Source organism: Pan paniscus, chromosome 5, assembly GCF_029289425.2.
Source record: "Pan paniscus chromosome 5, NHGRI_mPanPan1-v2.0_pri, whole genome shotgun sequence".
Taxonomy (NCBI): Eukaryota; Metazoa; Chordata; class Mammalia; order Primates; family Hominidae; genus Pan; species Pan paniscus.
Window position 1 is genome coordinate 131,602,640 of NC_073254.2, and position 20,620 is coordinate 131,623,259.

At 45.4% G+C, this 20,620-nt stretch overlaps 2 protein-coding genes across 2 annotated transcripts in view; one reads left to right on the forward strand and one right to left on the reverse strand.

The window, feature by feature from the left end:
• LOC134730558 (uncharacterized) overlaps nucleotides 1-13,657 on the forward strand; it is a 119,446-nt gene extending 105,789 nt beyond the window's left edge. Inside the window, exons 4-5 of the mRNA XM_063605097.1 lie at nucleotides 5,589-5,810; nucleotides 9,231-13,657. Of these exons, the coding sequence (XP_063461167.1) occupies nucleotides 5,589-5,665 (77 nt within the window). The 3' untranslated portion in view covers nucleotides 5,666-5,810; nucleotides 9,231-13,657. The remainder of the gene's footprint in view (nucleotides 1-5,588; nucleotides 5,811-9,230) is intronic.
• TRAF3IP2 (TRAF3 interacting protein 2) overlaps nucleotides 1-17,873 on the reverse strand; it is a 47,576-nt gene extending 29,703 nt beyond the window's left edge. Inside the window, exons 1-2 of the mRNA XM_008975753.5 lie at nucleotides 17,151-17,873; nucleotides 2,660-3,496 (exon numbers count right to left, since the gene is read on the reverse strand). Of these exons, the coding sequence (XP_008974001.2) occupies nucleotides 2,660-3,488 (829 nt within the window). The 5' untranslated portion in view covers nucleotides 3,489-3,496; nucleotides 17,151-17,873. The remainder of the gene's footprint in view (nucleotides 1-2,659; nucleotides 3,497-17,150) is intronic.
• Nucleotides 17,874-20,620: the final 2,747 nt, after the last annotated feature.

Sequence of the window (20,620 nt, forward strand, 5' to 3'; positions counted from 1 at the left end):
GGCTTTCCCTTGTTAGTAGTCAGAGTCAGCTGCTTGGGACTGTATCACAAAGCCTTAAGTATTCACAGTTCTTCGCATTAATCTAAGGAGTTAATCGGAAGTGCAGTTAAAAACATATGTATGCAATGCTTGCCATAGCATTGCTTATTGGATCAGAAAACTGGAAACTATTTTAAATGTCCAACAATAAAGAATAGGTTCATAACAATTTGGTAGATTCATCTGATGAAATACAATGAAGCAGTTTTAAATGATTCTGGAATAAGTACTCAATGTCACTGAAAACTATTTTAATTTTAGATTAAAAATATATGCAAAGAAAAAAACACTGAAAATTGATATGTCAAAACCCTAATAAGGAATTCTATTTGGGTGGCAGAAATATGAAAACTTTTTCTTTTCTTTTTTGAACTTCTGGGCATATTTTAATTTTGGGAGTGACCAAATATTATAATGATCAGAAAAATTATCTTTTTTTTTTTTTTTTTTGAGATGGAGTCTCACTGTGTCATCGCCCAGGTGCAGTCTCGGCTCACTGTAACCTCTGCCTCCCAGGTTCAGGCAATTCTCGTGCCTCAGTCTCCCGAGTAGCTGGGATTACAGGCGCCCGCCACAACACCTGGCTAATTCTTTTTGTATTTTTAGCAGAGACAGTGTTTCACCATGTTGGCCAGGCTAGTCTCAAACTTCTGATCTCAAGTGATCCACCCACCTTGGCCTCCCAAAGTGCTGGGATTACAAAGTGGGATGAGCCACCGTGCCTGGTGAAAACTTACCTTTAAATACAGATAACAGAATGTTAAAAAGTAGTTTATGGTATTATTCTCACAAATTATTCCTTTTAAACCTGGCAATCACTGAGAAATACAGCCTTGACCTTGCCAACATTCAGTTCTCAGTGATTCATACTTAAGGGAATCCACCACCACACCCACCCTATGACTGGGCGCTTAGAGCAGGGGTGGCATCCATGCACTCCCACTCTGTTGACTTCCCAGCATTTATACACCACGTCCCAGTTTTAGGCATCAGAGGCTCTTTCTCCCCCTCCAGCCCAAGGCCCCATTCTCCTTACACCCTCCTGCTTCCCCAGCCCCTGCCCTCATTCCTGATCTCACACTCATTCTTACCTATTTCTTCCAAGCATCTTCTAAGTTACATTTCTCTATCTCCTCTTTGTTTTTTTTCTTTTTTGAGTTATGAATTACTGTGTTGCTCTCTTCACTTTAGGAAGCTTTATACTTAGTATACATGTACTAATATGTAAATTATGGTTGATTACAGCATTTGTAATTATTTCTATAATTTATTTTAAAGCTGCACATCAGGCCTTTGGTCAGGCACTTCTTACACTCTGAACTACTTTCTGTCCAGTGTTTATTTGCTAAGAAAAATATCACGCCTCACAGCCCTGTGTTTCATCTGTAAAGCCCTTTTGTTATTTTCCAGTGGCCTCAGCGGAGATTTAACATCAAGAATGGTAGTAGGAAAAAAAAAATGGTGATAGAACCTTTTATCTCAACCTAAGACTTTATCACTTTCAGAGATGCTTACTGCACTGATACATATTATTATTTCGGAAGTAGTTTATTGAGAGTCTAGTATGTGCCAGACACTGTGCTTAAATCCTGGGGAATTATGAATTGAAAGTACACGTTTGCATTTGCAGATGCACAAAAACTTGCAGTCTAGAAGGAGAGGAGACACGTACATAATTAGATGCCATGCTGGTGTTAGGTGTCCCAACAGGGCCGGAGCAGGAGGGAGACAGAGGCCCTGAAGGAGAACGTGATCTGGGGAGGTTTCCAGAGGGACACTTGAGCTAAGTCTCAAAAAATGTGTATGACGGTGGTTGCATAACTCTGTAAATATACTAAAATTTATTGAATTTTTTATTTAAAATGGGTTAAGGGTAAACCTTACAGTATGTATATTAGATCTCGATAAAGCAGTTTTTTTAAAAGGTGTATTGAAACTGGATCAAACACACCAGAAGGGGAAGAACATCCCAGAGAGAGAGAAGAGCCTGGCAAACGCATGGAGATGTGAACCATCGCGACAAGTAGGGGGACTGCCAGTCTTAGAGTGGCTGGAATGTAGGGTAGCTGTGGATGGCTCAAGTGTCCAAAAGGATTCAAGCAGCAAAATCACAGAAACAACTTCATTTTCATGTAATGGCCCGAATCCCAGAGTCTCAATGACATTCTGGGCACCTTCTGGTTTTTTGTTTTGTTTTGCTTTGTTTTTGACTAAAAGCCCTTTCTCTGCCAAGTCTAAGATGGGGAAGAAACATGACGAGAAGGAAGAACCCATATGCCCAAAGATTAGAACAAAAAATACATTTTCTAGAAATCATTTGGGTCATCTCTCTGCTTCTAGGCAGGTTTGTTAAACTAACCCAGACAGAGGAACCCATTTTGTCCTTAAAGGTCCCTAGAGAAGGAGACTCCAAGTGGGACAGGCTTTAGGCTAAGAAAAAGCATTCTCTGAAGGCCCTTTGCAAATCCAGCCACACATGGAAAGCCCCTAAGAGAAGCAGAATGCCCTCCCTGCATTCTGACCTGTTCATGCCGGCCTAGTGACACGAAGCATTGATGTGAGGCCCTTGTTTCTTCAGTCACCCAGCCCAGAATGCCCAGAGGAGGTAAAGATCACTTACATGGCACCTGGTGATCAGGACTTCCAGGACAATGGTAATGATAGTTCCATGGAGCATGTGGGGAAAGATTGGGAGGCAGCATCTGTGCACATGCTGGATACCTCTGAGGTTCAAACTGAGGGAACTCCCTGGACCTGAGAGGTCTGGGGAGGTCCTGGGGGTAACACACGGAGGTGAGGGGCAGGGGTCTTTCCAGCTGCCTGATGCCCAGGACATCCTGGGGCTGGGAATCATATCCCGTGTCTATGGTTGGCAGATCCAGGCCTGCTCGGTTCCTGTGAGGCTGGGGCCGTTGCACCATCTCCTGGCTACCGCCCAAGGAGTCTGCTGAGGCATTAGGTAAACTTTGGTCTGATTTGTCTGAGTCATGGCCAGTGTCAGGAGAAGCCGCTGAAAGCTGAGATACCAGCCATTGATTACGTTTTTCCATAAATGAAAACTGATGCTCTGCAGGGAGGGCTCCAACCACAGACTCAGACACAGGCTCGCTGACTGCAGAGCACCCAGAAGGGAAAGCTTTGCCCAGGCCTGGGTGTCTCCTGCAGAAACTGTCTTCACTGTCCTCCAGAACTTGAGTGCGCAGGCAGGTGACCTGCCGGGATACAGGCCGCTGGTGATTTGCAAGTTTCAGGGTTGAGTGAGCTTGAGAAAAGTCTCCGGAGGAATTGTGAAGCATGGTGGGTGCAGACAAGCTGTTGGGTGCCATGTTCCTTATATTTGGAGCAGGTGGTTCTGATTCCTCTTCCAGGGAATATTCTGGGATTGGTTTCAGCAACTGACTTGGGTATGGTTCTGATTCATCAACCTCCACAGGAATGCTTCGGTTCATTCTAGTTTCTGGAACAAGAGAAAACATGCCATAGCCTTAGAAGACAGATCAATTCTTGGAGTCCTCACTTTATGACCTTAAGGGACCTCATTCAAGATGTGGTTTAAATTAACAGTGAGACACCAATGTGCTTGCAAAGCCCTAATCACATAAAATTGTTTACTTATCCTCCAGGCAAAAGCACTAATGCTTATTAAGATATTTTATCTGGAAGGCAATTCAAAGAATGTGATTGGACCATCCTGTGGTAGAAATCATTCACCAGCAAGGGGAAAACACAGATGAAAATCAACTGCCAAGTATTGAGGAAAGAGAAATTATCATAATGTGGGCTGCTTCGTGTGTGCTTGGAATACATGATGAAATAAATCTTAGTAACTGATATGGAATGATCTCTAAGATATATTGAGTTTTTTTAAAAGCCAGGCGCAGAGCAGTGTGCATACTATGCTGCTATTTTGTGTAAAAAACGAGAGGAGAATGTGTGTTTGTGTGTGCATATCTGCTTGTATATGTATAAACCGTGTGGAGGATATACAGACATTGCTACACTGGTTGCCTTTGAGGATGGAATTAAGCTGGGGGAGAGGAGTGGGAGGAAGTTTTCACCTTTTAAACTTTTATAATTTTGTTCCATTTGACTATTTCCTAATTTTAAAAAATAAAAGTTTTTTTTTTAGCAAAGAAAGCAAGCCCAAGTTTAAAACACATTGAAAAAAGGTCAGAGTGACATTTTCTACCTAATTTTAGGTCATTTGGAGGACTTAATTCCCTCTGGGCACTATGCCTGCAACAAAGGTAGCCATGACCATCTGGTTTGTGATGTAGTTGAACCAGCAAGGCTCGCTAAACTAGACCTTAGCCTGCAGAGCATTTATCCCACGGGCCAGGCAATATTGCTTTTAGCTGTAAGAAGAACTCTTAATTCACCTAACACAATGAGAAAGAAAACCAGCCTCCTCTCATCATTAAACCGATTGAGATGATGCCTTGACTGCAGGGGCAGGAAGAAGGCAGTCCAGAGGACTGCACAGGAGCAACCGGGGGTTTGCAGGAGGCTGCAGAGCAGGTGTCGTAAAAGAGCAAGCAAGTGAAAAAGAAGAAATCCCAGAGGGTTATTCTATGCAAGGCTAGTACACAGCATACTTCAAATACCAGAGAGAGAAAAGGGATTATGTCTGGATTTAAAAATTCCTACTCTGGATCCATGTCGCATTTCAACCACGTTCACTGAGGGCTCACTGTGCCTAAAGTCAGGTTACATAAATTATGTTCTAAGACAATTTTCGGAGAGCATGAATTCACTTTCTCTTGCACCTTGTACCCAATCCAATGGGATCAGGACAGCATGCATTTTGAAATGCTCCCCTTTCACACAGATGGGGCCAGCAGTTTTCCACCAAATATACTTAACAGCCTACAGAAAGATACCTCTCCACTCCCTGCCAAATGAATGCTCTTTGACAGTCTTCTCCCACTTGGTATGAAACGTACCCACCTGCTGCACAACGACCCTTGCTTTGTTTTCTGACACAACAGAAAACTCAACTTCTAATTTCCGGCTGGCCTTCCCTCCTCCCTCCGTCTCTCCCTTTGCCTATCCTTGTCCTTTTCAGGCTGTGTATGTCCTCTGCTCATTGGCTCTGCAGAAAAGGAGACCTCATCAGCTAAAATGATCAGACCTTATAAAAATGAACAAGAGCCTACGCAAAAAACCTGTAAATAAATATCGCAACTTTTTATTATTTAAAAAATGTTTGGCCGGGCGCAGTGGCTTGGGCCTGTAATCCCAGCACTTTGGGAGGCTGAGGCGGATGGATCACCTGAGGTCAGGTATTCAAGACGAGCCTGGCTAACATGGCAAAACCCCCTTTCTACTAGAAGTACAAAAATTAGCTGGGCGTGGTGGCATGTGCCTGTAATCCCAGCTACTCGGGAGGCTGAGGCAGGAGAATCGCTTGAACCTGGGAGGTGGAGGTTGCAGTGAGCTGAGATTGCGCCACTGCATTCCAGCCTCAGCGACAAGAGCGAGACTCCATCTCCCAGAAAAAAAAAAAAGTTCACCATTTTTTCCCTTTCTTTCTTGCAATTTTTCCACAGTTATGAAATTGGATGTGCCATACAACATGCTCTTCAGCTGGTCGGAAAACGAAAGTATTTTTTCAAGGCCTGGCTGACTGTTGTGTCATCTTCTACATGGACTTGTGGGCCCACAGCTGAATGGGAGGCAGAGAGATGCAAAAAGTGAGCTGAGTGGCAGGAGGACTAATTCCTGTCCTCTCTTTATTGCCATGGGATTCGCTTTCAATCCTCACTCTTCAGGTACAACTATTTCCATTCTCCCTGGGTTTTCCAGTGTGAGTACCTTAGAAGCGCTTTTCTACCCAAAGAAAAAAAAAGTTGCAAATTCTACTCTTCTAGCTGAGGAGCCATCTGGGGGCTTGGAGGAGGCTTTAAAAAAAGTGATGAGGGCAGTCATCTCACATAAACTGGAAATCTGAGGTCATCCTCTGGTGGGAATTCTTCAGCTAAAACTGGTCTGGGGCTGGGCGTGGTGGCTCACACCTGTAACCCCAGCACTTTGCAGGCTGAGGCAGGAGGATTACTTGACCCCAAGAGTTCAAGACCAGCCTTGGCAACATAATGAGACCCTGTCTCTACAAAAAATTAAACAAATTAGCCAGGTGCGGTGGCGTGTGCCTGTAGTCCCAGCTACTTGGGAGGCTGAGGTGAGAGGTCACTTGAGCCCTGGAGGTGTCCAGCCTGCAGTGAGCCGAGATCGTGCCACGGCACTCCAGCCTGAGTGACAGAGCAAGACCCTGTCTCAAAAAATAAAAATAATTTTTAAAAAAACTGGTCTGGCCAGGCGCGGTGGCTAATGCCTATAGTCCCAACACTTTGGAAGGCCAAGGTGGGTGGATCACCTGAGGTCAGGAGTTCAAGACTAGCCTGGCCAACATGGTGAAACCCTGTCTCTACTAAAAGTACAAAAATTAGCTGGGTATGGTGGCAGGCACCTGTAACCCCGGCTACTTGGGAGACTGAGGCTGAAGAATCGATTAAGCCTGGGAGGCGGAGGTTGCAGTGAGCCGAGATCGCACCTGTTGTACCCCAGCTTGGGCAACAGGAGCGAAACTCTGTCTCAAAAGAAAATAAAATAAACTGGTCTGAAAAGGAACACATGGCTTTTGAGTATTTAGTAAATAAACCTGGCATGGCAAGAAACAACTTCTAATAAAACTATGGAATTAATAATCTTTAAAAAACAAAATGGACCCTGGTGTTTCAAACATGTCATTATCAAATACTCAAACAGCAGATAATTACAGAACTCAACTATGTGTCCAACTCAATGCTGTGTATCCCCCTTCTAACTATAAGCCCAACTGAAATAGTTTTATTACTTTTTAAATAACCACAAGTGATACAAACTTCAAGAGGTACCAAAGGGTATGCACGCCGGGCGCCGTGACTCACGCCTGTAATCCCAGCACTTTGGGAGGCCAAGGCGGGCAGATCGCAAAGTCAGGAGTTCGAGACCAGCCTGGCCAACATGGTGAAACCCCGCCTCTACTAAAAATACAAAAATTAGCCGGGCATGATGGCAGGCACCTGTAATCCCAGCTACTCCAGAGGCTGAGGCAGGAGAATTGCTTGAACCCGGGAGGCGGAGGTTGCAGTGAGCCGAGATCGTGCCACTGCACTCCAGCCTGGGTGACACAGCGAGACTCTGTCTCAAAAAAAAAAAAAAAAAAAAAAAAAAAGGAGGTATGCAGTGAGAGATAATCACAGTAATTTCTGAAGACACAGAAAACATTCTTCCTACCTTCAAGTTGCTGTGATCCAGCCTAAGAGAGGAAACTAATTAACATGCAGAAAACCCACGACCCGGCGTCCCAGGGCCTTCGTGCTTGTCGCTCCCTCTTCATGGAACACAGCTGCATGGCTGGCTTCCTTTCTCCTTCAGGTCTTTCCTTGGCTGTCACCTCAGGGAGGTCTCCCTGGTCGCACTCCCTAAAATGTTTACACTCTCCTCTCATTCCCATCTCCCTTCCCTGCTTTACCTTCTTATCCAGCAGTTATTACTGTCTTATATATTACCCAAATGTATATGATATACACAAATATCTAATAATCTCTTATTTGCTCATTGCCTCTCCCTTCTCCCAGAATATAAACTTCCTAAGGGTGCAATTTTCTCTTTTCTTTTTCTTTGTGATACGGGGGTCTTGCTCTGTCACCCAGGCTGGAGAGCAGTACCTAGATCATGGTTCACTGCAGCCTCAAACTCCTGGGCTCAAGTGATCCTCCCACCTCAGTCTCCGAAGTAACTAGGACTACAGGCGCACGCCATCATGCCTAATTTTTCTTTTTTTTCTGAGACAGAGTCTTGCTCTGTCACCCAGGTTGGAGTGCAGTGGCACAATCTCGGCTCACTGCAACCTCTGCCTCCCGGGTTCAAGCGATTCTCATGCCTCAGCCTCCCAAGTAGCTGTGATTACAGGTGTGCGCCACTGCGTCTGGCTAATTTTTGTATTTTTAGTAGAGACAGAGTTTCACCACGTTGGCCAGACTGGTCTCAAACTCCTGACCTCAGGTGATCCGCCCGCTTCGGCCTCCCAAAGTGCTGGGATTACAGGTGTGAGCCACTGCGCCAGTCGGTGTGCCTGACTTTTAAAATTTTTTTGTAGAGATGAGGTCTCACTATGCTACCCAAACTGGTATTGAACTCTTTACCTCAAGCAGTCCTCCCACCTCAGCCTCCCAAAGTGCTGGGATTATAAGTGAGCCACCACGCCTGGCCTGGGGGCATGATTTTTGACTGTTCTGTTTACAGCTATATTCTCAACACCTAGAACTGCACCTGGCACATAGTAGGTGCTCAATAAAGATTCACTGAATGAATAAATAGTTGATGCCTATTTCAGAGAGGGGACAGACAGGTCCATGTAGCCGGATCAGACAGTGAGAATGTTGTCAACAACAATGTTGGGTAGCAAGGAGTATCTGGTGGGCCTGGTCCTCAGAGTTCTTAAAATTATGCCACATGGGTGACCCTTCCGTCTTCTTTTTTTTTCCTCTCCAGAACATTTATTAAGTGCCCACTATGTGTCAAGCACCCAAGTTAGGTCTGGGCCATGCCCAAAGGTCCTGCCCATGGGCAGGATTGACCACAACCCTTACTTGCAGAATAAAGGTGATGCCATCAGCCAATGTAATGGGAGCATCTGCTCTTAGATTCCAGGCAGGGAGGTGCTGGTCTTTGTGCCTCTGCAGAGCTCCACCTAGAACTGAAAAGGGTGGGGCACGCCTGCCACTACCACACAGGCCCCCTCCAGCCCCAGACCCCTGTCTGAACTGGCAGAAAGTGGGCAACCCTGCCAACTCTCCTGAGGCAGTCATAGAGAACAATTACAAATGCCACATCAGGGGGCCACAGACAGATTAATGGGTTATGTCAAGGATGGCAGTTTTATCTGTTTTGTCTTTAATGTCAATAGTGTAAAAATACTAAACATTAAAAAACAATCACTCAGTATCTCCCATTGTATTTTTAAAATGCAAAAAAAACCATTCAGCAGAGGGTGAGAGCATGTATCCTGGGTAAGCACGAGTGGGCATGAACTGGGGACAGAGGTGAGTCCTGGGGACATATAACTGGATGGAACAGCTGTGTATGTGAGCCTGGTTCTTGCTTGTTCTGACCCGACCCATTTTTCTGTTTTTCCTTTTTTTTTCCAGGCTTTCTCCATATTTACGTGCTTGTAACTCTGGCATGACCTTTGCTCCAGTCTCTACCAGAGGGCGGTGCCTGGATTGAAGTGGAAAAGCCCTGTTTTCCAGCCATGACCCAGGGAGCAAGCACTGACTCCTCAGGGGAACAGGAGACCTGCCAACTAGGACCCTGGGAGCCCCCATGCTGGCAGTGCCCTGGGTCATCTCAGGCTCATCAGCAAATCCTGGGGGGAGAGCGGGGCTGGAGGGCGAAGAAGCCCAGGAGAGTTCCTGGCTCAGAACCCCTCTCTGAGGCTCCCGATACAGAGCCCAGGCCCCACACCCAGAGCCTCTGAGTATTTTTGTTTATTGTATGTAAAATACTAGTGTATTTTTGTTTAAGTCTCACAGGTAAACAGGTTCTCTCATACTTTGCCAAGGGAAATGTAATCTGTGCAATTTGGCAATAACTATCAGAATTTTAAAAGCTTATGCCCTTTGACCTAGTAATTTCACTTCTAAGAATTTCCCCTGCAGAGATATGTATATCTTGTATGAAATGAAGAGGCTACGAAGACAGGCAACGCCGCAGTGTTTATAATAGCAAAGACCAGACACAGCCCACATGTCTAAAGGTTCTGATTTTTAAAACTGTAGTATATCTGTACAATGAGCACTCCACATCCTTTAAGAATGAGGAAGGGCTGTGTGAACTGAAATGGAACTATCTCTAAGATTTATTAAGTTAAAAAAATTCAAGAGTAGCACAGTGTGTAGGGTATGCCATCATTTGTATGATATAAGGTCGTATATCTGCCATCTCAAATGAGGAACAGTTGTTGCCTCTGGGAAGGGAATTGGATGGCTAGGAATGAGGTAGGAAAGAGGTTTGCTTTTCAGAACATTTTATACTATTTAAGTTTTGTAACAAGTGCATCTATATTGACTTAAAAGATAAAAAATGAAAAGGGAAGGCTCCACTAGTGATTCTGATGCTCACAAAGATTAAGAACCAATGCGAATGAGGAACTCATGAGACCGCCCAGGAGACAGTGAACATATCTCTTCAAATATCAAAAACCTTTCAGCAGAGGGTGAGAACACGTGCCTGGGGTAAGCATGGGTGGGCATGAGCTGGGTACAGAGGTGATTCCCAGGGACATACAACTACCTTGCCCTGCTGGGATCAGGTCTTCCTCCCACCTTAGCCTCCCATATTGTTGGGACCACAGGCATGCACCACCACACCTGGTTAATTTTTTTTTTTTTTTTTTGTAGCGACAGAGTCTCGCCATGTTGCCTAGGCTGGTGTCGAACTCCTGGGCTCAAGCAACCCTTCTGCCTCGGCCTTCCAAAGTGCTGAGATTACAGGCATGAGCCACTGCACCCAGCCTGACAGTAGCTTTTAATCTCTGGACTCTCATCACTGTTTGGACTGTGAGCTGTGGTTCTAGCTCTTGGATCTGATGGGCATCTTCCCTCAAATATGTCAGTTTCTCTCTCCAGGTCCCTTGCTTTGTCTTCCTTTTTGCCTCCTCGGGCCTGATACCTTTCTCTGGGCTTCTCTACTCTGCCCCGAGCTGCCTGGTTTTGCGAATAATGTCACATCCAGATGTCAGCAGCCCTGATGTCCATGTGACAATGCTCCCTTGGTGTCCCAGTGACAGATTTTCCCATGCTTCACCCTCTCTCTTTTTTATTTTTTTTTCTGTACACAGCTCTCAGTCAAGCCCCTTGAGCTGCCTCCAACTGTTTGCTCATGTCTGTTCCCAGCAATCTTTTCCTCTTTTAGCACAATCTTCCTTAACTTACTAGTTTTTTGAAACAGAGCCTATTAGTCTTCACAACGCTACCTTTCTGATCTCAGAGTTCATCAAAAAGCTTTTCCTCCCATCATGCCTGCCTCCCTTTCTTCAGGTCCGTTAGACTCCGCCGTGGCCTGTGTGGGAAGCAAGTCTCTCCCAGGGCACACATGAACAGACTTCATGCCCACATTCACAGTGAACAGTGGCTTCTGCCTTCCAGATGGGCTTACCCTAAATCAACACATATTCCTAGGATGTGGGAACATATGCAATACTTAAATGCACAGGCTCTGGGTTCAGACTCCCTAGGGTTAAATTCTCCCTGTGCCGGCTAGCTGCATGATTAGATTTGTGATCTTGACAAAGTTACCTAACGTCTCTGGGCCTCACTTTTCTCATCTGCAAAATAGGGAAAATAGCAACACTTCTCCATAGGGGTGTGGTGAGGATAAAGAGTAGATGTAAATAAAGTGTTGAATGTAGAGCCTGGCACATATCAAGCTCTTAAAAAGCAATGGCCATTTTGTTATTTTTACTGCAACGACAACTGCAGTTATTATCTGACTTCAGAGCTCTCTTTTTAAAAACAGTATTCCCTGGTTTTACACCCAGGTGCTAATACTATTCTATGAAGCTAATGTATAGAGACCATATCTTTTTAACAAACGTGTATATATGAGTCATTTCCGGCACATTTGATACACATCATCTCGTTTGGTCCTTAAAACAAGCCTAGGCCATAAGCAGGGTAAGTGTTACCACTTTGCTGTTCCTGTTTTACAGAGGCTTAGACACATTGAGAAGCTTTTCCATAGTCACTTAACAAGTGATGGGTGAAGCCAAATCAAGCCTTTAGATCTCCAAGCTCTTTCCATTAAACCATATAAATCAGGGGTTGGCAAACTTTTTCTGCAAAGGGGACAGATAGTAAATAGTTTAAGCCTTATGGGCCACATGCTGTGTCTGTTTCATATTCTGCTTCTTTTTTATTTTTATGTTTTTTAAGAAAAGACACCCTTTAAACATATAAAAACCATTCTGAGCAACAGGCTGGTGCTAAAAACAGGTCATGGTAACCATTGGCTCTAGGGTTGTAGTTTACTGTTGATATAGATTGTATGCTGATAAGCCAAAATACAAACCTAATGAAACTGACATACTTAAGGAACTTTACTCTTTGTTAGCAATCATTGTTAATATTTATTGAATGGTTACTACGTGGGAAATGCTGTTCCAAGTGTGATAGATATATTAACTTACTTAATCCTCACACCCACTCTAATTTCATAAGTACTATTGTCAGACTCATTTTACAGACAGGAAAAGCAAGGCATAGAGAAGGTAAGTAACTTTTCCAAGGTCACATGGCTATTAAGTAGCAGAGCTGTGATTCAAATATAAGCGGTTTGGCACCAGACCCTGTGCACTTAACCGCTTGCATCTCGGTTGGGAGCACTGACTGGTTCAGCTATTGGGAGGGAAGAAAGGGGATGGGGAAGCCACATAACCCCTAGGAGATTCTGTAATAAATATGCTTCAGAGCCATTCACCTTGAAGCTGAGGAGGCATGGAAGCAGGCCACCTGTGTTCTGTACAGCATCACCAGGCTGGAAATCTGCCATGGCTTTCCTTCACGCCATTACAATAGAGGATACAGATGAGGCTGCAGAGGCATCTTGATTTGAGAAAAGCATTTGACTGGATCTCATTAAATTTTAATCATAAACTGAATTCAAAATAAATTGAAAACTGGTTGACAGAGCACCAACAAAGGGTGATGATAAATGGTGATGCATCTAGAGGGGAGCTATCTTCCAGGGGACAACTCTAAGGCAAGGACGGATGGGATTTAATGAAGGTGTTATGTCCCCAGAAGAAGACAAATAGCACAGCAAGGAACAGAGGAAGGACAGGAGTGAGCAGCCTGAGTAATTAATAAACCATATTAACAGCTCCTCCATAATCAGGCCTTGGTGATCACAACTGCTTGGATTTTTTCTTAAGCTTTCTTTGAGTCAGGAATAGGTTTGAAGCATCCTAGAGACACACAGCATGAATATTTCAGGTGGACATTAAAAAGAAATCTATAAATTTACAGCTGGGAGGATCCTGAGATCTACTTCGGATCAGAAACTTTCAATTACAAGATTCCCAAGGCCTTACTTCATTCCCCAGAGAGTAATCTTTTTAGTAAATGTCCAAAAGTCATGGATTTAAAAAAAAAATCTTTAAACTCATTAATGTCCTTTGTTTCCTGCCCAAATGCATGCAAACTTTCATAACACTGGTTTGCTGAGTGGAAGGTTGGTTTTGAGTGAACTGTTTGGCTCAGATTCAAACTCCAATGAACAAATACTTCCAAGTTTACTTGCTGAATTTCCCATACAGAGAAGTTCTTCCACTGGGCTTGCCAGAGGATTTGAAACAGTGGTGAGCCCTGGAAGGAAGGGAATATTTACTGGCCCTTGGACATAAACCCAGCACAGTAAGACTCACATCAGGCTGAAGGCAGTGCAGTATGAACCGACCTGATTTGAGGAAGTTTGCTCCGGGACTCCTCTGAGCTACTAAATGAGGAGGAGAAGGACTAATGGGAACACACTGACTCCATCACATTAGAAGTTATAATAAACAGAGAACAACCTCAAACCAGCCCATGTTGTTTTTTTTTTCTGTCGCTGTCATTGTTTCGGTTTTTGTTTTTTTGTTTCTTCAGATAAGATGGTTTCTCTAAGCACATGTGTGACCCCTAATTCAGCCACAGCCACGGAGTGAAGGAGAGGAAGGGGTAGAAAGGAAAAACCAAGAGAGGAAGAGGAAGGGAGAGAAAGGAAGGAAGGAGAACAGAAGAGAAGTAAGGAAAGTGGGGAAACGCTGAAGGATTTTTTTGTATTTGCCTTTTATTGGTGTAGGAGAGACACTTATTTACTTGTAATTTGTATGTAGTGCTGGGTATGAGAAGGGGCAGTTGGAAGAGAAGGGAAAGAATGAATATAGGTGAAAGGTAAGAGTGTCATAGGGTAAGCTGGGAGGCCAGGAAGAGTTTGGACAGACAGCTCAGAGTAGGAAGAGAGTTCAGAGCGGGGAGGGAGACCTGTTGACTCTGGGAAGGGGAAAGGGAAAAAACACTGGCATCCTGACTGCAGGGAAACAATGAGGCAGCGGAGAGCAAGTATCCATCATTGCTGAGGGAGCTGCCAAGACCCCAGGCAGCCTCGGTCTGTGGGGTGCGGCCTGTGGGGTGCGAGGAGAGGGGCACAGGCTGGGAGCTCCGGTCAGTCCTGGCCCTCCTAAAGGGCTTGAGTTCAGCTGCCTTATCAGGGAACCAAGCCAAACCAGCACAGACCTAAGGATCACCCCATGGATGGAAGCCCACTCTTCTTCAGCCAGTCTACAACTCCTGGTATCCGGGAAGGTCTGTGCACACACAAGGTGCACACACACACACATAAGGCGTGCACACACAGCTACAGAGTGAGCTGAGTAGTCACAGCCAAGCACATGTGTGCTCCTAGGAGGCCTGCTGGGCACGGGAGGCAAAGACCATAAGTGGGAGAAAGGACAGCCTGAGTTTCATGAACTAAAAATATCTTGGTGACAACGCACTGGGAAGAAACAGGAGAGGCCCGGGGGGCAGCTTCTTGATTCCAGTCCTCAGACACTTTCTCATGGAAAAATCCTTCAGACTGCAGGATTGTTTTGATAAGGAAATGTGATCAAACATTAGGGGTCATTTCATTGAATCTGAAAGGAATTTAAAGTTGAATATGCCTCATCTGTGTTCACTCTTTTTTTTCTGCAGCAGTTGCCTGCAATTCATATATGTTTTTAGAAGCTAATTTAAAATTGCCTGCCGAAGAAAAATGATTTGAATTCAGGATATTCCTGAGATTTCCATTCTACAATGTGTAAAACAAAGATTTCATTTAGACAAACTACCCCACCATAATCTTTCTGAATGCCTGTTGAAGAATGCCTGCAGATATGACTGTCTTCTCCTCTTCTTTTTCTTTTCAGAGCATTTGAAAGTCACTAACTCTTTAATCCTGGGAGAAGCAGGCTTTAACATTTCCTGTCTCTACACCCTCCAAAAATGAGTAACCCTGAGTTAAGAACCTTTCTATCCAACATGTTGGTACATTACTCAGACCTCACTTCTGTTTAACCCACCCCATGCAAGGAACAGAGCAGAGTAACTACATTATCCATCTTTTGATGCTCCGTCATGGAGTGACTGGTACCTGCAGCAGCAGATTAAGAATGACTGTGGTGTGTGGCCTTTAAGGATTAGAGCGAGGCTGGCAAGTGCACAACAGTTAGACTGCTTTCAGATAATGGTGCATCGTTGTTTGAAAATAAAATCAGGAACTCATTGCAGGTGAAATATCTTGAAATTCCTGTCCTTTCATCCCAGGGGAATAGAGAGAAATGCCTAAAAACATGACATGGACTACACCAGGACATCCCACAGAAACAGATTAGCAATACCAAAAGCCCTGCACCAGCCCATCCCTGTCAGCTAGGGCCTGTTTGAACTGTATTGATGGCAAGTAATTGCCAAAAAGAAACAATGACAATTTTTTTTTAAGTCACGGTCTGGAAAAAGTTAAGGATTCTGTGTATCCGCCATCTAATAATGTCTCTAATCACAGTCATCACCCTTACATGGTATTAGGATGTGTTTCATAGTTTCCCTTCCCCTCCCATTAAAGGCCCCACACACAGTGACTGGTCCAGCTGAGGAGTGCTTTCCAGGTCCAGCTACAGCAGTAACTCTGGCTTCTGGAGCTGGGCTTGTCTGCCAGTTCTTTGGCCTGCCTTGACTCTGTGGGCAATAGCACGGACTATCCTTCCTGGGTAACCCAAATGGGACATGAACTAATTCGAGAAAATCCCTGTTTTCTCCTATTTGGCTAGAGCCAGTAATAAGGCCTCAATTCCAGGCAGCCCTCCCGCAGAGACACGTGTCTCCCAGCCTTTCGCCCTGACTGCTGCTTTACCTCTTGCCTTGACAGCAGACGAGTGAAACAGAAATCAAAGCAGTTGACATGGAAGGGGGGTGAGCACCTACTAGGCATTTGGTAGCATGCTGGATTCTGGGAGGTAGAAAAATATCAGGAAACAAAGTCCTTTCCTCAAGGGGGTAACCAACTGGTAGTGGGAGGTAAAATTAAAATATGTGAATAATCGGTAAACAAAACAAGTCTTGAAGACCCCCCCTTACCACTACCCCTCTGGGACTATCCTGGCTTTGTTTTATAAGGGAATTTGACACACTCATGTTAGATCACCACCCCCCATCAATTTACTGATGAAGAAATCCAGGCTTAGTGGAGTCAGAGTGAATTGCCTAAGTCATGGAACCACAAGAAGTGAAGAACTTCAAACCAAGTTTCTTGTCCTTTTAAAAAATTTGGCCTCTTGTTCTTCTGTTCCTTTAAAAAAAAAAAAAAAAAAAAAAAGAGTCCCCCTATTCTAAGATACCATCTTGAACTTGAAAGTCACAAGAAGCTTGATTAGCTTCTAAGATCAAGTTCTGGCATTTCTCCCCCTTGTTCCCAAAGGCTCCGTCCAGCGCCAGCCTGGGAGGGCCGGAGGGCGGCTGCGGAGAGGGGCCGGGAGGCGGCTCACAGCCAGCACAGAGCTCAGCAGAACTTCCTGGCCCAAAAATGTGCTGTTGATTTTTTCCCCCACTGCACGAAACAGGGATTGAGAAAACTCTGCCACTGACGTGTTCTGGGGCTGAAAGCCAATTACTTAATCTTTGCCATCCCTGGCTCTCTCCTTGGAGAAGTGGGGCTTGAATTCTTGAGAGAAACTTGTGGGGACACTAAGTACCCAAACGAATGGTTCCCAGGCAGCTCCGAGCTGTCCCCGTGTGCGAGCCTCCTCTCCTCAAAGGGTTAACCCGGCGGGGCTCGCTGGCCTGAAATACTATACTAGCAACACATCCTTGCAGCACAAACTTCACTGTCATTTTCTCAGCTAAGATGGTCTCTGTGCGAACAAGTTAAAGGAGGGGAGAGGAACACAGAGGAAAGTAGAGGCAGAATGTTTCAGTAAAGGAGAAACAGCGTGCTTTGGAAAATAGGTCAGAGGTGAAGAAATAAGACCAGGCAAGTGGCAACTCCGAATAACTTACCTTAGAACCACCACGGACAGACAGACCGGGCCCGGAGGGTGGTCGGCTCTCGGCGGCTTCTCGTCTCTCTCCACCTTGGGTCGCCCTGGGCCTCCCTCCACCCTCTCCGGGCCCAGGTAAGTAGAAGAACAGGCTCTGAAGCAGGAAGTGGAAGCTGTATGCAAATTTCTACGGAGCCTAGGAAGCCTCTGCTCAAAATCTCCCTGTGGGCAGTGAATCAACGGCTGAGGAGTCACTTTATTTCTTAAAACAGAAACCTCCTTCATTCATGAGAAAGGGCCAGTGACCAATTAGGCGGCATTTTTGTTTTCGCCACCCAGCTAAGAAGCTGCCCAGGAGTGGGCAGAACCTCAGTGTAGTCGCAGTGCCCTCGCCTGGGAGGGTGTCTCCGGGAGGAGATTGAACTCGAATGTTAAGAATTAGTAATCATTAGCAGCTCCAAAGGAGGGGATTGGGGGCAGATAATGGGGAGGAAGAGAGAGTCGAGCTTCTTCCACCTCCTCTAACTGCTTAAAACATCAGTATTGCCGGGCGCGGTGACTCACGCCTGTAATCCCAGCACTTAGGGAGGCTGAGGCGGGAGGATCACGAGGTCAGGAGATCGAGACCATCCTGGCTAACAAGGTGAAACCCCGTCTCTACTAAAAAATACAAAAATTAGCCGGGCGTAGTGGCGGACGCCTGTAGTCCCAGCTACTCGGGAGGCTGAGGCAGGAGAATGGCGTGAACCCGGGAGGTGGAGCTTGCAGTGAGCCGAGATCAGATCGCGCCACTGCACTCCAGACTGGGCGAAAGAGCGAAGACTCCGTCTCAAAAAAAAATTTTTTTTAAACCCCAAAAAATCAGTATTTGCTGCCCATAACCACTGGGGGGGGGGGGCTCACTGACCATGCCCCTGGACACACGTGTACACACAGCACACACATGCCTGTGGCATGTGTACACACACCACCCTATTGTCAGGCACAAAAAAAGTGGTTAATTTTAAGAACACACACACACACACACAGACATACACATGCACACATGCACACTAACCTCCTCTGGCTGCATTTTCCTGACCTCAAGATTTTTTTTCTCCCCTTTCCTTCCCATTGTTTAATCAGTAGCCTGCAGAATTTATTGCATGAAGGAGCGCTGCAGGCAGGATGATACCCAGCGATGTGAACAGAGAGAGAGAGAGACAACTGCCTTTTGGGGAGCAGTAGGTAATGGGAGCAGTGTTAGCTGGAGCTTTGGAGTCAGGAGGACCTGGGTACGAACTCAGCCATGTCACTGGCCAGCTGGGCGCCCTGGGCAGACACACCATGCTTCTGGTGCTGGACTTGTCTGCCTGTTGAAGGGGTCCAAGTGTCAGTCCACTCAGCCGGCTATCTCTCTACTCTCATCAAGGGGACAGGCCCCAGAGCATCCCTGTTCAGATTGTACCAGGTTCTGCTCAAGCAGGATACAGGAAGCAGGTTGCTCAACATTCCACAAGCAGAGAAAATGCAGCTTGTTTTTAACACAGTATACACAGGTTGTTTGCATTTGGTTTGCAGAAAATGATGCAGCTATTAAAAATCATCAATATGTATGTATTATCTGAGCCACTAACATGAAAAAGTGGCTCTGAGATATTATTTAACTAAAAGTATTATCTTATTTTTTGCTAATATATGTGACATATACACACATAGATATGTATATCAATTTTTTTAAGAGACAGGGTCTCAGTCTATTGCCCAGGCTGGAGTGCAGTGGCGCAATCATAGCTCACTGCAGCCTTGACCTCCTGGGCTCAAACAATCCTCCTGCCTCAGTCTCCTGTGTAGGTGGGACTACAGGTGCACACCGCCACACCAGGCCAATTTTTAAATTTTTTCTAGAGACAGGGTCTCCGTGTGTTGCTGAGGCTGGTCTTGAACTCCCGGTCTCAAGGGATCCTCCCACCTTGTGGGCAGCAAGCCACCCAGGCGCCGAGGCAAGAGACCGAGGACACGAGCTGTTCCAGTATAATAAAATATAAAACAAGAATAGTTATACCAGATATAGATCTTAGATATGATTATATATGAATATCATTAATCATTAGTTTGTAGCAATTACTGTTTATTCCAATATTACAATAAACCCTGCTCTATAATCATAACCTAGGAAAAACCAGGCCATACAGAGATAAGAGCTGAGGGGACACAGTGAGAAGTGACCAAAAGACAAGAGTGCAAGCCTTCTGTTATGCCCAGACCGAGCCACCAGAAGGGCTCCTTGGTCTAGCGGCGACGCCAGCATCTGGGAAGACGCCCGTTGCCAGGCGGACCATGGTCTAGTGGTAGCGAAAAGTGTCAAGGAACAACACCCGCTACTTAGCAGACCGGGAAAGGGAGTCTCCCTTTCCCCGGGGGAGTTTAGAAAAGACTGCTCCTCCACCTCTTGTGGAGGGCCTGATAGCAGTCAGGCTTGCCCACAGTTATCCAGAGGCCTAACCGTCTCCCTGTGATGCTGTGCTTCAGTGGTCATGCTCCTAGTCCGCCTTCATGTTCCATCCTGTACACCTGGCTCTGCCTTCTAGATAGCAGTAGTAAATTAGTGAAAGTACTAAAAGTCTCTGATATGCAAAAATAATGGCATAAGCTGTCTTTCTCTTTGTCTCCTCTCTCTCTCTGCCTCGGCTGCCAGGCAGGGAAGGGTCCCCTGTCCAGTGGACACGTGACCCACGTGACCTTACCTATCATTGGAGATGACTCACACTCTTTACCCTGCCCCTTTTGCTTTGTACCCAATAAATAACAGCGCAGCCAGACATTCGGGGCCACTACTGGTCTCCGCGCATTGGTGGTAGTGGTCCCCCGGGCCCAGCTGTCTTTTCTTCTATCTCTTAGTCTTGTGTCTTTATTTCTACACTCTCTTGTCTCCACACACGGAGAGAGACCCACAGACCCTGTGGGGCTGGACCCTACACCACCTCAGCCTCCCAAAATGCTGGGATTACACGTGTGCCTCACTGCACCCAGCCCAACATATAGATTTGTGTTTGCTCACCACTGGGCCCCAGGGGACCTAGCACACTGCCCTGCCTAGGACATTGTGGGCAATCACTGTGTATCTGTTCAGTGACCAAGTTAGAAATATCTGGAAAGACGTATGCCAAACTGTTTAGTGGTGCTCACATCAAGGGAATGCGATTGAGGAAAATAAATGAGGATGGAGGGCTTTATGATATATACATATGGACTATTAGATTCTTTATTTCACAATAACATGTAGGACTTTTTCATTTAAAAGAATGAAGTTTTTTAAAACAGATTTATTACCTTGGCTTTGAAGTTTCTGCTTCAAAATTATTATTAGAGTCATCTTTTGGAGGGTAGGAAAAAATAGCATTTTCTGTGGTTCGGTTGGTACCAGGATACTTTGAGAGAGCTACTGGAGTTAGGAAATGGGAATGGAAAAGCAAAGAAGAATGGCAAGGGGAGGAGCTAGGAGGGAGA